This window comes from Protopterus annectens, chromosome 7.part0 (assembly GCF_019279795.1).
Source record: "Protopterus annectens isolate FY-2018-M chromosome 7.part0, PAN1.0, whole genome shotgun sequence".
Lineage (NCBI taxonomy): Eukaryota > Metazoa > Chordata > Ceratodontiformes > Protopteridae > Protopterus > Protopterus annectens.
This window is the reverse complement of record NC_056739.1, coordinates 1,212,873,348-1,212,893,940: the sequence shown is the minus strand read 5'-3', so window position 1 is coordinate 1,212,893,940 and position 20,593 is coordinate 1,212,873,348. Positions and strand designations below refer to the sequence as shown.

General features: G+C 45.5%; 1 protein-coding gene across 1 annotated transcript in view; it reads right to left on the bottom strand.

Annotated features, from left to right (window-relative positions):
• The window catches only part of LOC122806979, a 388,827-nt gene that overhangs the window by 121,256 nt on the left and 246,978 nt on the right, over nt 1–20,593 (bottom strand). Inside the window, exon 8 of the mRNA XM_044077841.1 lies at nt 19,950–20,067. Coding sequence (XP_043933776.1) covers nt 19,950–20,067 — 118 coding nt within the window. The remainder of the gene's footprint in view (nt 1–19,949; nt 20,068–20,593) is intronic.

The following is a 20,593-nucleotide window of genomic DNA, read 5'->3' as shown; positions in this document are numbered from 1 at the left end:
CACACTTTGAACAAGGGATAAGGAAAGGGTAGCCAAAACCTCTAATTTAAACGGTTTGGGCTGACCTCACACAGAAGGCAACAGAGGAGAACTAGGCCCTCTAACTGAAATGGGCCTAGCCCGAGGGAACAGTAAGAGGGATACCACACAACAGTCACACAATCACAATTCTTGACCAACTAGACAAACTTTTAGTTATGTACTTACCATAACTTTAGATGTTTGGGATCCATCTCGCCTACATTCAGTACTGATGGGCTCGGAGCCGATCCCTCGGCTCCGACTCGGCACGCTATGCTATAGAGCGAGGCCTCTTATTGGCTGAGCTATTTCTTATCCCAGGATGCACCACCACTAATCCCCCAGATCTTGTTTGTCCGCATTCATGCACACATGCACAACTTGTTTATATAACATTGTCAGATGTTTCAAGATGAAACAGGTTTCGGACCTTCTGATATCCTCTGATCTCCAAGGAAGGGGGAAGGAGGGTGGGTTATTGGGAATGTAGGTGAGATGGATCCCAAACATCTAAAGTTATGGTAAGTACATAACTAAAAGATGTTATGTGATCCTATCTCGCCTACATTCAGTACTGATGGGACAGCATCCCTAGCACCTAAATCCTGGGTGGCTCATTGGAAAACACTCCTGAGCACTGTGGAACTAAATGAAGCTCGTCCTCTAGATGCCACATCCAATTTGTAGTGGGAATTGAAAGTGTGCGGGTTAGACCATGTAGCCACAGCACAAATGTCACTAATGGCAAGCTTAGAATGAAATGCTATCGAAGTAGCCATAGCTCTTGTAGAATGAGCTTTGACAGAGGTGGTAAAGCTCTTTATTAGAATAAGAATAAGCTTGAGTAATACAGTCCCTGATCCATTTGGCAAGTGACCTTTGTGACGGCTTTGCCCAATTTATTGTCCGCAAAGGATACAAACAACTGATCTGTTTTCCTTGTTTGTTTGGTCCTATCTAAATAAAAACGCAATTGCCTGTGGACATCTAATGTGTGGAATATGAATTCCGCTTTGTTAGAATATTTCGGAAAGAAGACTGGAAGTTCTAATGACTGTTGTAGGCAGAAACTGGAACAAACTTTAGGGACAAAGGATGGATTTGGCCTGAGAGATACTCTGTCTTTGTGAAAAACTAAGTACGGAGGTTTTACAGACAAAGCTTGAAGCTCTGAAACCCTTCTGGCAGAAGTAATCGCCACCAGAAAGGCAGTTTTCCACGATAGAAATTTTAAATCACATGTCGCTGCCGGTTCGAAGGGGGAGGAAGTTAAGGAGTGTAACACCACATCGAGATCCCATGGAGGAGCAGGATGAGAAATCGGAGGTCTTAAAAGCGCAGCACCTTTCAAGAAGGTCTTACATAATCTGTTGCTCATTAAAGGTGGGTTTATAGATTCGTGAAAAATGGAAATAGCTGCCAATTGAACCTTGATGGTAGAGACTGAAGAGCCTTGATTGAAAAGAGAAGTTAGAAATTTCAGTACTTCTGATACAGGAATAGTGATGGGATCCAGACCCCGGAGTTGAGCCCAAATAGCAAATCTTTTCCATTTGCTAGAATACAATTTCTTTGTAGCAGACTTGTGGGCCAAAGATAAAATGTGTACAACTTCCGGATCCAAGGTACGACTCCTGACTATAGTCTGAAGAGGAGGAGCCAAACCGTCAATTTTAAGGTGTGAAGGGACTGGTGGAATAGTCCCGACTGATGAGCCAATAGGTCTGGGATCTGATCCAGGAACCATGGACCTTCCAGAGCATATTTCCGAAGATAGGGGAACCATACTGACGAGGCCAGTAAGGAGCAACTAAGATCATTTTGCTCCCAAAGAGAGATGCCTTTTGGATCACCCTGGGAAGGAGAGGAACTGGGGGAAAAGCATAAAGCAAGCCGGTGGGCCACGGAAGGGCTAGTGCGTCCATAGGGCTCTTCCCCAGAGCCGGGGTGAGGGAGAAGAACTTTTTGCACTTCGCATTCAGTGGAGTCACGAAGAGGTCGCAACACAGAACTCCCCATTTGCTGAAAATCTGATTTGCAACTGTAATGTTCAGAGACCATTCATGTGGAGAGAGGATAGTTCTGCTCAGTCTGTCGGCTATCACATTGGGCTTGCCCGGGATACGAGTTGCCACTAGAGAGCACTTGGTCGACACTGCCCATTCCCAAACTCTCATGGCCTCTCTGCAAAGGGGACAGGATCTGGTCCCTCCCTGCTTGTTCAGGTACCAGACCACTGACATGTTGTCGGAGTGAACGGCAATTACGCCCTGAGGGAGGTAATCGTGAAGGGCTTGAAGGGACAGAAGCACCGCCCTCATTTCTAGGATGTTGATATGAAGTAGGGTCTCTTCTGGATGCCATTTGCCTTGGACTGACCTGCCCAGGGAATGCCCCCCCCCACCCCATCTGGGAGGCGTCCGTGGTCAAAGTGGCCACAGGAGGAGGTGGAACAAAGGGTCGTCCCTGATCCAGATTGGAGGGCACCAGCCACCAGCGAAGGTCCCGTTTGCAGGTTTCAGTGATCCATATGAGGTGACAGAGGGAGTTCCTGAAAGGACCACTGAGCTGAAAGAAGCCACTGGAGAATTCTCATGTGCAATCTTGCTAGGGGAACTAGAAGAACCGTGGCGGACATGGATCCCAATAGCTGCAGGACCATTCTGGCTGGGGCTTTGGATCTGGGAAGTAAGGCTCAAACTTGAGCCTGTATGGTTTGTATCCTGTCTGTAGGTAGATAGACCCGCATTCGGTTTGAGTCTATCTCTACTCCGATGAATCTTATGCGTTGAGATGGCAGCAACACAGACTTTGGCCAATTGAAGGTGATTCCAAGGGAATTGCCCAGTGATATCATGGCTTGTAGGGTCCGCAATAGTAGATGCTTGGAGGTGGCAGTTAGGAGCCAGTCGTCTAGATACGGAAACACCTGGAATCCTAGACTTCTCAGGTGAGCAGTCACAACCGCCAAACATTTGGTGAACACCCTGGGGGCTGTGGTGAGACCAAAGGGCAGCGCGCGGAACTGAAAATGACTGCCTCCTAGGCTGAAGCGCAGATGTCTCCTGGACGCTTGATGTACCATGATATGATAATAAGCGTCCTTGAGATCTATGGAGCACATCCAAACACCTTTCTCCAGCAATGGGAGAATGGTTTGTAGGGTGACCATTCGGAACTTGGACTTTTTGACTGAACGGTTTAGAATGCTGAGATCCAAAATGGGCCTCAAGTCCCCGGTCTTTTTTGGCACCAAAAAGAATCTTGAGTAAGTCCCTAATCTGATCTGGTCTGCGGGGACCGGTTGGATGACTCCTTTCTGCAGCAGCTTTGAAACTTCTGAGTCTGCAGTTTCCCGTTGACTGGGTGGGAGGCCGGGATTTTTTTGGACTGAGGTGGAGAGTGAGAGTAAGGGATGGCGTAACCTCCGGCGATAATTCGAAGCACCCATTGGTCCTGAGTGATACCTTCCCAGGCTTTTAGGTGCCTCGAAAAACGACCCCCGACTGGCTCCGGAGCTGCACAGTCGGGCAATCCCTCAGGGACTGTGAAAGGCTGAAGAGCCACGAAAGGACTCGCGGTCTCCAGTGTTGCGAGGGCCTCTGCCGCCTCTGGGACGGCATCTTCCAGAAGAATTTCCCCCTCCCCTGCCTCTGGAAGGGGGATCGTCCTGCTGTGAGGGGTAAGACTTCTGAGATCTATGGAACCACATTTTCCCTCCTCTTTTAGCCTTGGGGTAAGGCTGAAAGAGAGTGGAAAATCGTGCCCCTACGGCAGTCAAAGTCTTACCTTCTTGCTCGCAGCGGGTCAGTGTGTCCTTTACCTTGGGTCCAAACAAGGAGGACCCATCAAAGGGGGCGTCGGCAAAGGAAGACTTAAAGGCCTCCGCAAAATGACACAGGCGGAGCCAGGCTTGTCTCCGTAGAGCAATGCCTGTACCCGCCGCACTACTCGCCCCTTCGGCCGCATAAGAAATGAGCCTCATGGACGAGTTTGATATGGGCGACAGCGTAGCCAGCTGAGAGCCAACCGTCTGGGCCAGCTCCTCAGGCAGGTTACCCAAGAGGGTATCGGAAAGTTCTTTAATCAGATCCCTCTGAAACCTGGTAAAGTGCGTGAGATAGTTCAAGGACCTTAATGTAAAGGCCGCTGAACTTAGGGTGCGCTTACCGTACCGATCCATGATCCTAGACTCCTTATTAGGAGGATGGACGGACGTCGAAGCCTCTGCTACATCTTGCTGGGTAGCAGATGCCACCACCAAAGCATCTACAGCCACACCTTTCGTCAGAAACTCTTTTTCCGGGGGTGCTGACAGGAACTTATTAGGACGAGCAGGCACCAGTTCCACAGAGTCTGGGTGTTCCCACACCCTTCGACAGATCAAATCCAAGAGCTCGTCGAAGGGCGGAGACACCCAGGAGGCGGAGGGCTGTGCCCCGAAGGCCTTAAGGAACACCGACTCATCAGCAGAAGGGGGTTTGGATTGCCAGCCGCCTCGTTGTTTAAGGGCTTCCAGGATGTCTGCAAAGGAGACATCATCTGAGGACAACTTAGGGGACCCCTCTGCATCATCGAGATCAGTGTCTGATGTAAGAGACTCATCAGGGGAGTCAACGTGCTTCCTCTTGCACGATCTTTTCCTGGGGGGTTCCTCCGAAGATGCTTCAGAGGGACCTCCAGGAGGGGGGGAAACCCCAGTGGGGGTAACCTCAGGCCCCGGGGCTCTGCTGTCTAAGGACAGGGCGACTGCCAAAGACCCAGTCTCAGTATGCAGGGAAGGAGCTGGAGAGACCGTGGAGGTAGCCAAAGAAGATTTGGCTAACGCACTCCTCATAGCCCTGAAGGCGGGACCACCAGAATCCTGGGAAGGTCCCACCTCCGTGGCCACAACAGTAGACGGCACTCCCGCAGCCGACGCACCGAGAGGAAGGCTCGAGACCGAAAACATCAGTCCCAAAGCGTCCCCCCCGGGGCCGACAGAAGACGTCCGCGTACCGAACTCCGACTCAAGAGCCGGAGTTGGAGTAAGGGTCAGGCCCGACCCGAAAACCTCCTTCGGTTCCACCAGCACCGGCTCCAACAGTGCCGAGGCTGTTGGAGGAGGAACCATAGTAGCAGGGTGGACCATCGGCTCTGAAGCCGAATGGGCTGGAGCCGAAAAGTACAGTTTTGTACCTACCATAAATGTAGATGTCCGAACAGGATAGCATCTGCAGTCATAACAAATGGGTTGTTCTGTCGTCAGGCAGCCCTTCGGTCGGCCGGATTCCAAAGTCTGGGTCCGGCTTCGGCTGATGTCGCACTTCACCCGACGTCATCTCTGCTGGTCTTCGGGTATAAAGGCATCAGCCGACGCCATTTTCCTCAGTGTTTCTTGCCCCAGATGCCAGTTGCCCTCTTGGAAAGCTAAATTTTGGATAAATGCCAATGTTTCCAAAAAAGTAGAAGGCAAACACAAAAAATAACAATGTATGTACATATATACAAACAAATACACCATAAGAGACTCCCCCCCAGCTAGCTATTAAGAGGGTAAATACCCTAGGAGTACCACAGAGGGAAAGGAGGGTGGGTAATCCTGACTGCAGATGCTATCCTGTTCGGACATCTACATTTATGGTAGGTACAAAACTGTACTATGTCCTTCAAGGATGCATCTGCAGTCATAACAAATGGGTAGAATACCATAGCCAAACTAGGGAGGAGGAAGAAGAATTATGGTGTAGTTAGGATCCCTTGCAGTACAGCAGTGGCAAACCCTGCTCGGGATCTAGAGTATAGAGGTAAATTATAATGCTTGGCAAATGTATGCACGGAGGTCCAAGTAGCCGCCTCAATAATGTCCTTGGTTGCCACTCCTCGTAAGAAAGCTGTGGTAGTGGCTGTAGCCCTTGTAGAATGAGGTCTTATGTTCTGTGGAATTGGTTTTCCGTGGTAGGAGTAACAGAATCTTATGCAATTTCCTATCCATTTGGAGATTGTCTGTTTGGAAATTGCTTTTCCTTCCCTTCCTGTTGCATAGGCTACTAAAAGCTGGTCAGTTTTTCTGTCACCTTTGGTTCTGTCCAGGTAGTAGCGTAACTGTCTATGTACATCCAAGGTATGCAGCAGTCTTTCCCCCCTGTTCTGTGGATTGGGAAAGAAGGTAGGTAGGTGGATTGCCTGGTTTAAAGACACTCTGGATACCACCTTAGGCATAAATGTAGGATTAGTTCTCATGGACACCCTATCTTGATGGAAGATTAGGAAGGGTTGTACTGCCATTAAGGCCTGTAGTTCCAAAACCCTCCTTGCTGAAGTAATTGCCAGTAGGAAAGCAGTTTTCCATGATAGGTGTTGCAGATCTGCTGTTGCTGCTGGTTCAAATGGAGGGAGTGTCAATTTTTCTAGCACAAAGTTCAAGTCCCATGCTGGTAATGGTGGTTTCCTAGGAGGTTTTACATTCTTGATCCCTCTGAGGAACTGCCTGAGTAGAGGATGCGAAAAGACAGGTGGATCGAAGCTGTATTCTGCTGAAATAGCTGATGCATGTATCTTGATGGAGGAATAGGACAGGCCTGTATGTAGAAGCTCTGCCAAGTACTCCAGGATGTTAGCAATATCTATGTTCGACACATCTTTTCCTCTTTCAGTACTCCAAATGACAAATCTTTTCCATTTTCCTGCATAGTTCCTTCTTGTTGAAGGTCTGCGGGCTTCAAGGATAATGTCTTTAACCCTTTGGGATAGGTCTGGGTTAGTTGCTGCTATGTGATGTTCCAGGCAGTCAGTTGCAAGGTTTTTAGGTTTGGGTGCATGATGTTGTAGTTGTTCTGAGTTAACATCAAAGGCATCAGGGTATTGACCACATTCTCCCTGAGACATGCTCCTCAGCAATGGATACCAGTGTTGTCTTGGCCAATTCGGAGCTATCAGGATTATCCTTGGGCGTTCCTCTTTGATTTTCAGTAGTACCTTGTTCATCAAAGGAAGAGGTGGAAATGCATATGCTGTCAGGCCTTTCCAACTGAAGGATAGAGAGTCCACCTTCCATGCAAGTGGGTGGTATGTCCTTGTGCAGAATTTTTTGAGCTGGTGATTGAGTGGGGATGCGAATAGGTCTATTTGTGGCATTCCCCATTTCTTTGTGATGGCCTTGAAGATGTCCGGGTGTAGCATCCATTCGTGAGCATCCGGGGTGGTTCTGCTTAACATGTCTGCTAGGGTGTTTTCTTTTCCCGGCACAAATATTGCCTGTAACTGGATGTTGTAGCTCAGAGACATATTCCAAAGGTCCAGAGTCATTCTGCATAGGGGGTATGAATGAGTGCCTCCCTGTTTGTTGATGTACCACATGACTGTGGTGTTGTCTGTCCTTATCATTAAATGGCCTTCTTTGAGGAATGGTCTGAATTTCTGGATTGCTAGTTTTACTGCCAGCATTTCTTTTTGGTTTATGTGCAGGTGCAGCTGGTCTGGAGTCCACAATCCTTGTATGCATTTGTCCAACATGTGCGCCCCCCAGCCTAGGTCTGAGGCGTCCGTTGTGATGGTTTGACTTGCTTGAAAGTTGTGGAAGGGCAAGCCTGGGTTTGACTGGCATGCTTGAGCCCACCATAGGAACTCCTGTTTCAGGCATGGTATTAGTGGGATTTCGGTTTCTAAGCTGTGCCTGTGTTGAGACCATAAATTCTTTAGGTACCACTGTAGCTTTCTCATATGCAGTCTGGCATGTGGGACCAAGATTATGCATGATGCCATGAAGCCCAAGGCCTGCAGTACTTTTCTTGCTGTTAGCTTGTTCTGCTTTGTTAATGCCAAGAAGTAAAGAGGGAGTTGTTTTTGTTTTTCTGCAGTTAGGAATGCCATTTGTTTTACTGTGTCCAATTCCGCACCCAAGAATGTTCTTGTTTGGGATGGTATCAGTCTTGACTTTTGTAAATTGACTGTGTATCCCAGGGCTTGTAGTAAGCAAATGACTCTTTGTAAATCTGTTGTCAGCTTGCTTTGGTTGTCCGCTTGTAGCAGGCAGTCGTCCAGGTATGGATAAATTTGGATTCCCTGTAGCCTGCAGTGAGCGATTACTGATGCCAGGCATTTTGTGAATACTCTGGGCGCAGTAGATAAGCCAAAGGGCAATGCTGAGAATTGATAATGCTCTGATCCTGCAAGAAATCTGAGGTATCTTCTGCAATTTGGTCGTATGGGGACGTGCAGGTATGCCTCCTTGAGATCTAGAGTTACCAGCCAACACTCCTTGCCCAGCATGGGAAGAAGTTGCTGTAGGGTCAGCATTTTGAATTTTGGGACAATGATGTATGTGTTTAAGATGGACAGGTCGAGAATAGGTCTCCAACTTTTCTCTTTTCTTGGTACTAGGAAGAGTCTGGAGTAGAATCCTTTGCCCTGTTCTGTTATTGGTACTCTTTCCACAGCTCTTATCTTTGTTAATTGCGCTATCTGCTTTAGAGCTTCTGTTTTTTGATTTGGAGGTAGGTTTGGCATTCCTCTTTTTACTGGTAAGGTGTGGAAGTGGAACCCGTAGCCTTGGTCTATGGTTTGCAAAATCCACTTGTCTTTTGTGATATAGTGCCAATTTTTCGAAAATAAGGCTAACTTTCCGCCTAAAGGTGCTGTTATTTGCTCCCTGGTAGGCGGTGTCAGAGCCAAGTCACTGTGATTGTCCTGTTGCAGTGGCAGTGGTTGTGTCTGTGCCTCGGGTATTGCCTTGCCACTGTCGTTCTCTGTAGGCACCTCCTCTGGATTGATTTCTGCCTCTAGAGCGTCTATTCCTGCCTCTTTGAGATTTTGAGGAGTCTGGAAAGGACCAATTTTTGGCAGGCCAGTTCCTGTTAAACCTTGGGGGCTGAACCTGTAAGAAATCCTTAACTGTTTGTACAGATTTCGCCTTCTCTTCCATTTTCTTCATTACTTGCTGAGCAGGTGTACCAAATAGACTGGCCTTATCCATAGGAGCATCTAACAGCTTTGCTTTAACATGATCCGGCAAGACCTGTTCTTTCAACCATGCATGCCTTCTTATCACTGTGCCAGTCATGGCTGATCTAAATGAAGCCTCCAGTGCATCATAGCCACATTTTAAAGAATGGTTACTAACCTGCTGAATGTTATTCACCATTTCTAAAACATATTTCTTATCTAAGGAGTCATCAGTGGACAGCTTCTTAGTTAACTGATCAAGCATAAACTCTTGGTATTGGATCATATGAAACTGACAGTTTAAAGCTCTAGCTGAGAGAGTAGCAGAGGTGTAAACTTTTTTCCCCCATCTCTCTAAGGACCTGGATTCCCTTTCAGAAGGAATATGTTTTTTTGCTGAGGTCGAGGCTACTGCCTTAGGCCCCTAGGATATAGTAACAGGATCTGCAAGTGGGGCCTTGTATAGGTGGTGATGAGTGTCTGGCACCCTGTAAAATCTATCAGGTTTGGCAGGGGCTGGAGGTAAAGTATCAGGAGCAGTGCAAACATCATTAAATGCATCATCCACAACAGGCAGTACTGGAGGTATAGCTAAGGGCCTATGTTGTGGTAAGTGCATAAATGTTCTAAGCCTTTTTCTTGAATCTGAGAGATCTTGTCCCTGCCATTGGAATTGTTCTCTCATGGCATGTAAGGTTTCCCCAAAGGAAAATTCCTCTGGTGGAGAGGCAGATGGAATGGATTCTTCAGCATCGGAATCTTCATAAGTAGAAAAGGGAGCCTCTGGCTGATCTGTAATGTCTGAGTCATCCGAAGAATCATCAGAAGACACTGGCTCGGGGGGCTCTGCTCTAGGTCTCTTTTCTGGGGGCTGAGAGGCCCTGTCTGGGTGAGATTGGGATCCCCTAATTAAGGATATTAAATCCTCTGCCAGAGTAAGCATTTGTGAACTAGAAGTGGGCCTGTGTGAGGGGGGCTTAACAGGCACTGATTTAACGGTTTTGGCTGCTTTAGCCCTGGCAAAGGCCTTAATAGACATGGCTGCAGGAGGCCTAGCAGCACCACGTGCTGGGGTAGAGACATCCAAAGGAATGGTGTCTGATAAATAACTAGGAACCACAGTAGTGGGCAAAACTTCTGAGGCCGATTCAACTAAGGTAGCAGGAGCCTCAGTAGTAGTCATGGATTCGGCTGAAGATTGACCGGTTTTCTCGGTTTCGGCCGAAACCGAGATACTCATGGCTTGCTTAACCGTGGTTTCGGCGAAACCGCGGACCGCGAGTGTCGGTCTTTTCTTTGCGTTTTTTAACAATTTGGGTAGTCGGAGGATCCGGCGGCATAATGTACGCAAAATCTGAGCGAAAAACTGTTCAGCAAACTCCGACCCGGCGCCTAAGCGTTGTCGGTTGAAGAAGCACAGGCGAACAGGCTGCTACGTCGTGGTCTGGGCCTAAGCAAGGCAGGCAGTAAGAGTGGAAATCTTTATGAGGTATTTGTTTCCCACAAGTTAAACAGTTATTGACTTTTCTGACATCGGCTGAGGCAAGAAAGAGTCCCCAACGGGTACTTAACTTTAGAAGTCTTGAAGTAGTATTCGGTAGTAGTAATCTCTGGATCTAACCGACCGGCACTTGCGAACAGCTTCTGCTTCGGGCGCCGCGCGGCAAGAAGGACTGAGGAAAATGGCGTCGGCTGATGCCTTTATACCCGAAGACCAGCAGAGATGACGTCGGGTGAAGTGCGAAATCAGCCGAAGCCGGACCCAGACTTTGGAATCCGGCCGACTGAAGGGCTGCCTGACGACAGGACAACCCATTTGTTATGACTGCAGATGCATCCTTGAAGGACATCTAACTTTTGAAACACCGGAGACTGGAAAAGTCTTAGGAGCACCCTGTCGATGTCTGAATCAGACATCTTGGAGGATCTAGATGACACCGATCGGGTCCGAACCGATTTCTCCATCGGCTCCATAGGACTAAGGGACCGGCTCCGAATGGATTCGATTACTATCGGTTCCGAGGGAGATCTCAAAACAATTTCCCTCGGTGCAGATGAGGACTTCGGCGCCGAAGGGGAAGAGTCTGAGCCGGCAACCCTCATCGGCTCCAAAATCAGTGGAGCCGATGAAGGTGACCCGCCTCTCGATGCCCCAGACCTCGGCTCCGAAACCTAAGGGGTCGAGACTGGAGGCATCGAGGCAGATCGTTCGGCCCTCGGCTCCGAAGTCCGTGGAGCCGATGGAGAAGCCTTCCTATGTTTTTTGGCAGTCGGTTCCGACAGACTGGTCGGAGCAGACGCTTTTTTCTTTTTCGTAGGAGAGGAAGAGGAAGATAAAGCCTCCTCGAAGGATGGCTTAATCAGACCTTTTAAAATTAATTTATTCTTCCTCTCCTGGAGGACTCTCGAAGAAAAGGCGTGACACACGCTACAGGACTCTTGTAGGTGCTTGGCGCCTAAACAATAAACGCACGAGGAGTGGTCGTCCGTTATGGACATTTTATAACCACACCTGGGGCACTTTTTAAACCCAGAGGGTCTATGTTCCTTAGACATGCTGACTAACCCTAAGAAACAAGATTTTAATACACAGAAAGAGAAAACTAAGTTTTTTTTTTTTTTTTTTTTTTGACAAAAAACAATTCACAAACTAGTAGCACAAACACAGAATATGAGGGTCAAGACCCTCTAACTTAAGCAGGTACTTGACCTCTGGAAACACAAAAACGCTAGATAGTAATAGTAATAGGGGAAGGCCCCTCTAACTTAAACGGGAAACCTTCCTTAACGAAAAAACACAATTTTCTCAACAGATTTTACCAAACACACTCGTACAACAACAATAGCTGTTAAAACAGCTTTTGGGTTCAAATTAGCAAATTTCCTGACAGGAACAGTCTGAATAAAACAGTACTTAGCCCAGCCAAGTTTGAGACCACGTCCTAGTTTGTAAGCGGCAAACGAGATCTGGGGGATTAGTGGTGGTGCATCCTGGGATAAGAAATAGCTCAGCCAATAAGAGGCCTCGCTCTATAGCATAGCGTGCCGAGTCGGAGCCGAGGGATCGAATCCGAGCCCATCAGTACTGAATGTAGGCAAGATAGGATCACATAACATCTTAGACAAACAGCTATGAAAACAGCTTTTGATAGGAATCAAAACTTTTCTTAAGCCAAGAAAAAAGGGGGTACTTAGCCACAGCCAAGCAAAACCACATTCGAGCTACACGAGCGGCAAACGAGATCTGGGGAAATGGAGCAGTGCACCATGGGATACCTGCTTAGCCCAGCCAATGAAAGACTTTGAGCTAGTAAAATCGGCAGAGTCGGAGCCGATATTCGGCTCCGAACCACGGGTAAGAATGTAGGCGAGATAGGACTACATAACATCATCTGTTCTTGTGCCAAATGCAGAAAAACATGTTTTTTTAGGGAAACACATTGTAAGTGTCATAAACATGTCCTGTTGTTTAAGGAAACATATTGTGTCCATTCTTTTTATATGCAGAAAAACATGTCAGTGTTCTTTGAAAGCAGACTTTGCATTTTTGCTCTTGCATACATCCTGTTTTTAAGTCTGTAATGGAAAACTGTCCATTCAGCAGATTCCTTATTTTCCAAGTCACGGTCATTTAGTATGGATGCTGATCACATATTACTAAACTCTGTTTCTGCATTTAAGCAAGCTTTATTTTATACCTTATTTATGTTACATATTTTTAAAAGAATTACTTTCAACCTTAAAACCCTGTTGAGCATAATCTTACAATTATAACTTGCGTTTGGGCTGGGGACAGTATGGTCATTGTTTTTTACTTTTCCTTAAAGACCTCAGAGGTGTACAAAGAAGGTTACTCTAGTTTGTGTAGGGGCAGTGTACTGTCCATCAGCAAAGCAGAATACAGTACAGTAATCATTATTTTTTCCTCTTTCCTCACAATCATACATTAGGCACATATACAACAGGCTGCCTTAGGGGGTTACAGGGGAGAAGTGAGGAGGCATGCTATTTATATGTATGTCAGCAGTCATTTGAAATACATAACTGTGGCAATTTGAGCCATTGCTTTCATCATAATCTACCACCAGAGGGATACATAGGCAGTGATTGTCTTTTTTGTGGGGAGCCAGGGAGGCAGGCAATATTCCCAGATAGGACCTGAGACTACATAGCCTCACAACTGTCTTGTTAGTTTATTGTGAGGTATATTTTGTCAGCCTTCAACATTAGCCTTGACACAGCATAGGTCTTCCTTGAAAGAAAAAAAATAAGACTGATTTTTGTTTAGGCAACCACTGGAATAAAAGGTTGGCAAACTGATCTAAAATGCACCCCAGATCATCTATAACCTCTATGGCTTCTGGTGGCACTAGCTTATTTCAGTTAGTTCCTAAATTATTACTGTGCTATCTTGGTCAGGAAAGGCGTGTTGAAAGGATACAAGGAAAACTAAAGTTGAGCAGCAATGCTGAATCTCTTTCTTTAATCATTATTTCTGTTCAAGCAATCATTTGATGACAAGGCTGTGTAAAAATAAAACAAAACTATAAAATGCACATCAGAGCATATAGAAAGTTGAAGAGTAAGGCAACCTGTGAGAAAAGAAGAAAATAGTTATGTGCATGTTATGGGGGACCCATGGAGAATGTGGTGGGGGACTGAAACATTACGCAGTGCCTAGGGCACCATTTCACCTAAGTCCAGCCCTGTTCACAGAATTGTAATGTATCACTGTTCCAACTAAATGCAAGTAACTGCAAATGTCCCTTTATGAGATGGGTCAACATAGTGTGGTATACAGGCCTGTTGTGAGCATTGTAGCTACAGGTCAGTCTGTGTGCACTAATCCTAAAAGTCTGCAGTATGACAGAAAAGGTTGCTTAGGAGGGGTAGCGATGACAGGGTGATACATAGACTGAAAGTGCCTAGGGGTCCCCCAACTTGACATTTGCTGGGGGCCTCCAAAATGCTAACACCGGCCCTGCTCTAGAGATAAGTATAATTGTGCAAACTCTTACCGTAACAGTAAATGTCCTTCTCTTCACAAGCATCGTACATCATACGTACGCTCCCAGTGCAAGGAGGAAGGCATAAAGCTGACCTACGGACATACATACTTCAGAACTGAAGTGTCCCAGCAGAAACAGAATGTCCCTAATTACCAGGAGGAACTTGTGCATCTAGGAAGAGGAATGAGAAAAGAATCCCAGACCAATAGGGCAAGCAGAATATGGAAGAGCAGAGGGGTAGAAGAGAGGGAGTGAAAACTGCAACAGTGAAAAGAAGGACATCTACTGTTATGGTAAGATTTTACACAACTGTAGTATTACTAAGTCCTTCCATATCACTGATGTAGTATACCTTATGTAACAGAGAGTACAAGTGCTCAAGAGGAAACCTGGGAGGAGGACTGCACCAAACAGCCCTTTATAAATCCATGCAGGATAGCCCAGGCAAAGTCAACCCTTGTTCTGGAAATAATATCCAACTTGTAGTGCTTAGTGAAAGTATGGAAAGACCTAGTAGCAGCCTTGAGGATGGAACTGGTATCCAATCATTTGAAAAATGCACCAGAAGAAGCAACAGCTCTGGTAGAATGACCCTTTACTAAAGAGGAAAGACATTCCCCATGAAAAAATAGCAAAAAAAATGGCCTTAGAAATCCAGGATGAGATGGTTTACTTAGAGACAGCCAAACCCAACGACTTGGGATGAAGGGAAACAAAGTTGCTCAGATTAACGAATATTCTTTTCTTACCTAAACAATATCAGAGTTGTCTGGACAAATCCAAGGTGTGAAGAACCTTCTCACTGGTAAGACTGTGGAGAAGGAAAAAGGAAAGGCAAATTAAAAGACTGTTTAAGACAACTCACTGACCAACCTTGGGCATAAAAGAAGGATTAGTATGAAGAGGTATCCTGCCCCTGTGAAAAACTAAAACGGAGGAACAGCCATGAGCGCCTGAAACATGTACTCTCTTAGATGAAGTAAGGGCTAAAAGAAGAGCAGTCTTCCAAGTAAAATGTTGTAAGGAAGCTGAATCAGCAGGCTCAAAAGAAGCCTGACAATTTCTCAAGGACAAAATTGAGGTCCCATGAAGGCAGAATAGGCTTCCTGGGAGGCGTGACATGAAGGATGTCTTTAAGAAATTGTTTGACCTTGAATCTAGAGGCCAGAGGAGGAGTTATGGCAGACAGGTGGGTGAGAACAATATGCCAACCCAGCATGGAGCAGATCACACAAATAGGAACCTGGATTGAAAAAGAATTTTGGTTTCAAGTGAGGCATTGGAGAAAATCTCTTCCATTTGGACAAGTATGACTTCCTGGTAGTGGGTTTCCTGGCCTCCTTCAGGATCCAAAGCACGTACTCAGAAAACATATGCATAAAAAGGGATCAAAACCCCACCACCCGCCGCATCAGTTGAAGAGTGGTCATGTGAGGATAGATAAGAGACCCTTTGCCTTGCTTGAGAAGGTCCACTCGGTGAGATAACTTGTGGCGATTGCCCCTGGCCAAGTGAGAAAGAAGGGGGAACCAGTGTTGTCTAAAAGAGTTACTAGCAAGATTCTGGGCGAGTCTTGCCTGATCTTGTGCAAGACCCTCAGAGGCAGAGGAAGGGGAAGGAAGGCATGCAGAAACATTCCCTTTCCAAGGAGAAGACAGGGCATTCTCCTTCCAAGCCAGAGGAGTTAGGACACTGGAACAGAATAGAGTAAGCTGTCTGGACAGAGTGGAGGAAAAACATCTACCTGAGGAATACACCACTAATGGACAATGTCCAGAAACACAGCTCTGTGAAGCATCCATCCATGAGTCTGGGTATTGGCCCCTCTCAGAGAGTCTGCTACTAGACTGTGCTCGTGAGGGTATGTATACAGCCTAAACAGACCCTTGATATTTGACAGCTAGATCCGAGACCTAAAGAGCTAGGCTGTAAAGGAGATAGGACTTTGTACCCCCTTACTTGTTGACATACCACATCACTGTGGCACTGTCTATGAAAACTTTGAGGGGCCTGGGATGAAACCGGGTATGAAAGGCCTTGAAGAGCTAAAAGTAGAGCCTTCATCTCCTTAATGTTGACGAAGGGGTAAGAGACTCTTGGGAGAACCAAAGGAAGCTCCCCACCCCCTGTCTGAGGCACCCAAAAAGAGCTCTTGAGTCAGGACTAGAGGTTGGAAAGGAAGCCCTGGGATGACAGAAAGCTGATGAATCCACCACTGAAGCTAGACCTTGAGACAGGAAAGGAAGGGAACTAAGAATTCCAGGAGGTGACAGTGATGAAGCCACACTGACTTGAGGTGCCACTGAAGCTTTCTCATATGGAGCCTGGCCAGAATCAGCATAGGACCCTGAGAAAGTTCCTGGCCTTGACTGAAGCCGGAGGAAGACAAGACTGGAAAAAAGCAGAGGGGGACCTTGGAGAGGAGGCAGGGATTCTAGCAAGGGAATGGTCAAGAACCTGCAACCAAGAAAAACATGATCCTGAGAAGGAGTCAAGACCGTTTTCTGAAAGTTTATGGGGAAACCCCAGACTCTGCAGCAGGGAAATATTAAACTGGAGTTCTTGAAGCAGAACCTCAAGGGATGAGGCTTGAATGAGCAGACTGTCCAAATAAGGAAATATATGAATACCCCTGGAGCAGTAGAGAAGCCACAGGGCAAAGCAGAAAACTGAAAATACAAGGAAAAATCAAACGCAAAAATGTCCTGGAAAATGAATAGATGGAGATGTGAATGTAGACATCCATGAGATGCAGAGAGAATAGAAATGCATAGGAAAGAGGAAGAGGGAATAAAGTTTGAAGGCACAATGTTCAAAAATGGGGACACCTTTACAAAGGTGTTGAGCTGAGAAAGGTCTAGAATTGGCCCCCAGGTACCCTCTTTACTCGAAACCAGAAGTACACTGAAATAAAAACCTTTCCCCTTCTTGGGCAGGTGGTAAATCCTGAATGGTGCCCTGGGCCATAAGAAAAATAAGCACGTCTGGAAAGAGAGGAAGTTGTTAAAGAGGTTTGGGGATGTTCGGAAAGGGAGGAAAAGAATTCCAAACCATGAAATATCCCTGGCAGATGATGGACAGAACCAGACAGTCTGTTGTGATCCTTAACCAGTTTTGAAGAAAGGGACGAGGGAACCTGGCTGGGGGAAAAGGAAGCAATTTGCCAAATGAAACCTGGTTTGTCCTGAAATGCAGGTTTTTGAGAAACAGGGGTCTGTGCAGATTTAGCAGTAGATACACGTACAGAACGCTTTTTACCCTTGAGTAGAAGGCTAGACTGTCTGTGCAAAAAAAAAAAGATTTGGAAGGGTAATTTCACTGAAACTAAGGGATAGGAAGGCAAAAATATGTTTCAACTACTGCAGGACTTTGCTCTTATCCTGCAGAGATTTAAAAATTTCAGAAGCAGCAGAGCCAAAAAGACTTTTAGCATCCAATAATTTGGCCTTAGTGTCATCAGGCAAATCCTGAAGAGAAAGCCATGAGTAATGCCTCATAACAGAACCAAATGCAGCAACCGTTGAAGAAGCATCAGCAGCATCATACCTGCACTTAATGGAGTGGCAAGCCACTTGAGAAGTAGAACCAAACTAGGAAAGAGCTGAAACCTCCCCTTCAGAATGAGGAAGGTGAGAAACTACTTGAGAGACCTGAAAAAGGAGGATTAAAATATACCTAGTCATATGAGTTTGGTAATTAAATAGCCCTAGAAGCCAGGGTAGCAACAGTATAGTCATTTTTGCCCAAACTCTCCATGGCCCTAACCTTCCTTATTTGAAGGAAGCATCTTAGTAGAGGGCAACAGCTTGGAAAGTTTACAAGAGGATACATATAATGAAGGAGCAACAGAGGGGGCATTTATACAGAAATTTACAATCAACAGGTACCTTCTAAAATCCGTCAGGTTTCTTGAGAGCTGGGGGCTGAGAATCAGGGGCTACAGAAGCTGCGAAGGTATCCAGGAGAGCCACCAGAACTGGATGAATAAAAGAAGGTTTGGGAGACTCCATCTGGAGGGGCTCACACAACCTCTTTTAGATATCAGATACCAAAGAACAATATCACTTAAGGAATTCCATCATATGCGAAATAGTGTCTCCAAAGGAGAGTTCTTCTAAAGGGGAATCTGTATTGATAGAATCCTCTTCCTCAGATCCAGTTCAAGGGGGAAGAGATCTAAGAAGAGTACATTAAAGACTCTTCCCCCAGAATCCTGATCCTCATTAGAGGACTGCTCCTTAAGTCTCTTAAGAGGAACAGAAGACCAGGGAGGGGCAGGCACAGAGACCCCTTGAGGAGGCTTTAAAGCCATTAAAGCATTAAACAACCCTCAAGTAAAATCCCGCAATTCACATTAGGGATCCTTAACAGCAGGGGAAATGTGCTTGGTTTTCCATTTCTTTTTCTGCAGGACGTCCACACAAAAAACCTAGGAGAGTCAGATCTTGCTGACACACTACAAGCATAGTATGGATTTCCTCCTGTACTAAAATCTGTGGAATCTCTCTCAGTCCCTCAGATATAATCAGCCAAGGTTCCCCCTCAATGTCTGGAGCAGACCTTTAAAAAGCCTCTGCAGATGTGTGATAAGTCAAATACATGCCAGCCTCTGATGGGGTTGTGGCAGAGGAATATAATGCAATAACTGGATGATCCTCTGGGCTTTTACCAGCCTCGAGAGAGACATCCTGGGACAGCAGTCATATCAAACATGAGTTTTTTTGGCCTTTTTCTTGGCTGGCAACTGAACCCAGGGATGGGAAGATTCCACCACAGCACCTTCAGCCAACAATTTAGGACACTGATTTTCAAGGTAAATAGACAAGGGACAAGGATGTAGGGTCTTGGGGACAAATGCTTGGCAGACAGAAACACTGTGTATGGTTGTGAGAAGACTGCTCGTGATAATCTTTATGGGGAACCTACCCTCCTTTACTGACACTTTCCCTTTCTGGATGACATGTAAACCAACAACACTAAAATAAAAGAGAAGATACGGAAGAACACCAACAGGGCACTTATCTGGAAATGGCAGAGAAGAAGGGCATTCAGACTGACATTCAATGATGGCATTCAGGCTAGCTGCAAAGAAGTTCTAAATTATGTGCATCGCTACATCACTGTTTTCCCCTATGCCTTACACAAGGAGCATGTGTGTGACATGTGATGCCTGTAAACACTAAAGGCTTTGGTATACTGGCCGGAAGTTGGGCTATCCTTGGCAGGAGATCCCTAAAACTTTGATTAGTACTCTTAAACAAAGGCATACTTTCCTCACCTGTTAGGACAAAAACACAATGGGAATCCCTTTAACAAGGCAGTTAACAATGAACTGACAAGATGGAGGGAAAAAAATTAACTGTGGCTCGCTGCATAGGAATGCTGCCAAAGGGCTCAGGAGAGCTGGAAATCTGAGCTACCTGGGCTGCCACACACCAGCAATTTGCATTTAAATCCTAGGTTAGAGTAAAGTATTCATACCAAATTAAACATGACTGACAGCAAAACATTCAGTGCACTGTCTAACTTAAAAGCAGCAATGAAAATGACTACATGCATAAGATTACAACAGAAGGTTATCTGCAAACAGGAATGTTGGAGTACTACTTTACAAACTGGCTGCTTGCACTCCTGTTGCTGTTCTGGTAACTTACTACTTTGTAGTGCCTACACTGTTCATTTCTGTCACTCTTAGAACTACTAATATGATCATGACGATCAGACACGTACATTCTTTCATTTCCCACATTTCCCTTCACCTTAAAAATTGGAATCAATACTATGACTGAAAAACATGGGAATTCACAAAAAGGAAAAAAATAAATAAACCTCATTGAACCAGCAAAAAGTTGGCAGAAAAATGCCAGTAGCAATATACACAATACAGAAGTACAGTGGTAGGATGCGTTTTAAGTACTCTAACATTATACAAAATTAAATATAGTGCTGAATGTCCCATTCACTAAAGTTATCCTTTCAATGAAACAGGATTCATACCTTCACCAGTTCGTGAAGAGGCCTGGACTTTCTCAAACCGTGTTGCTTCAACCAGCACACTAAGCTTCTCATGACAATGTATACAATTATGCTCTTTTGGAAGTCCATATGACAAGCCCTAAATGAGATCAAAAGACAGCAAACATGATTTCCTGTTACAAAAAACATTTAGCTGCATAGAGTAATAATTGCTAAATAAACCATTTTTTTAAACTTCTTTACAAAATCAATGTTTTTCTTCCCACGTTTCAATAGTTTACAATAAAGTCATGATGTTTAGAATTTTTAATATATTTTCATATTATCCAGCCGAAGGTTAGATTATATACTTGCACAAATATCAATGTCACTTCCTTTAACAGTACATGTAAGCCAAACTAATGTTTTAACATTATTATAGATATTATTCAATTTCCTCTGCTTCTGAAGATATCCGCTATATCCAGGTGCTGCATGTAAAGAAAGGCAGACAATACAAGGAGAGACAAATGTGCAATTCACTCATCAGAATTTGGTCTTAGAACAGCAAATCACCATATCAGTATTTTTTTTACACAATGTGCATTAACAGTAGCACAATGTTGTACTTCAGATGGCTTTTGAATACTCATGTGGATCTTTAAATTGTAAACCTGCTTCCCCGC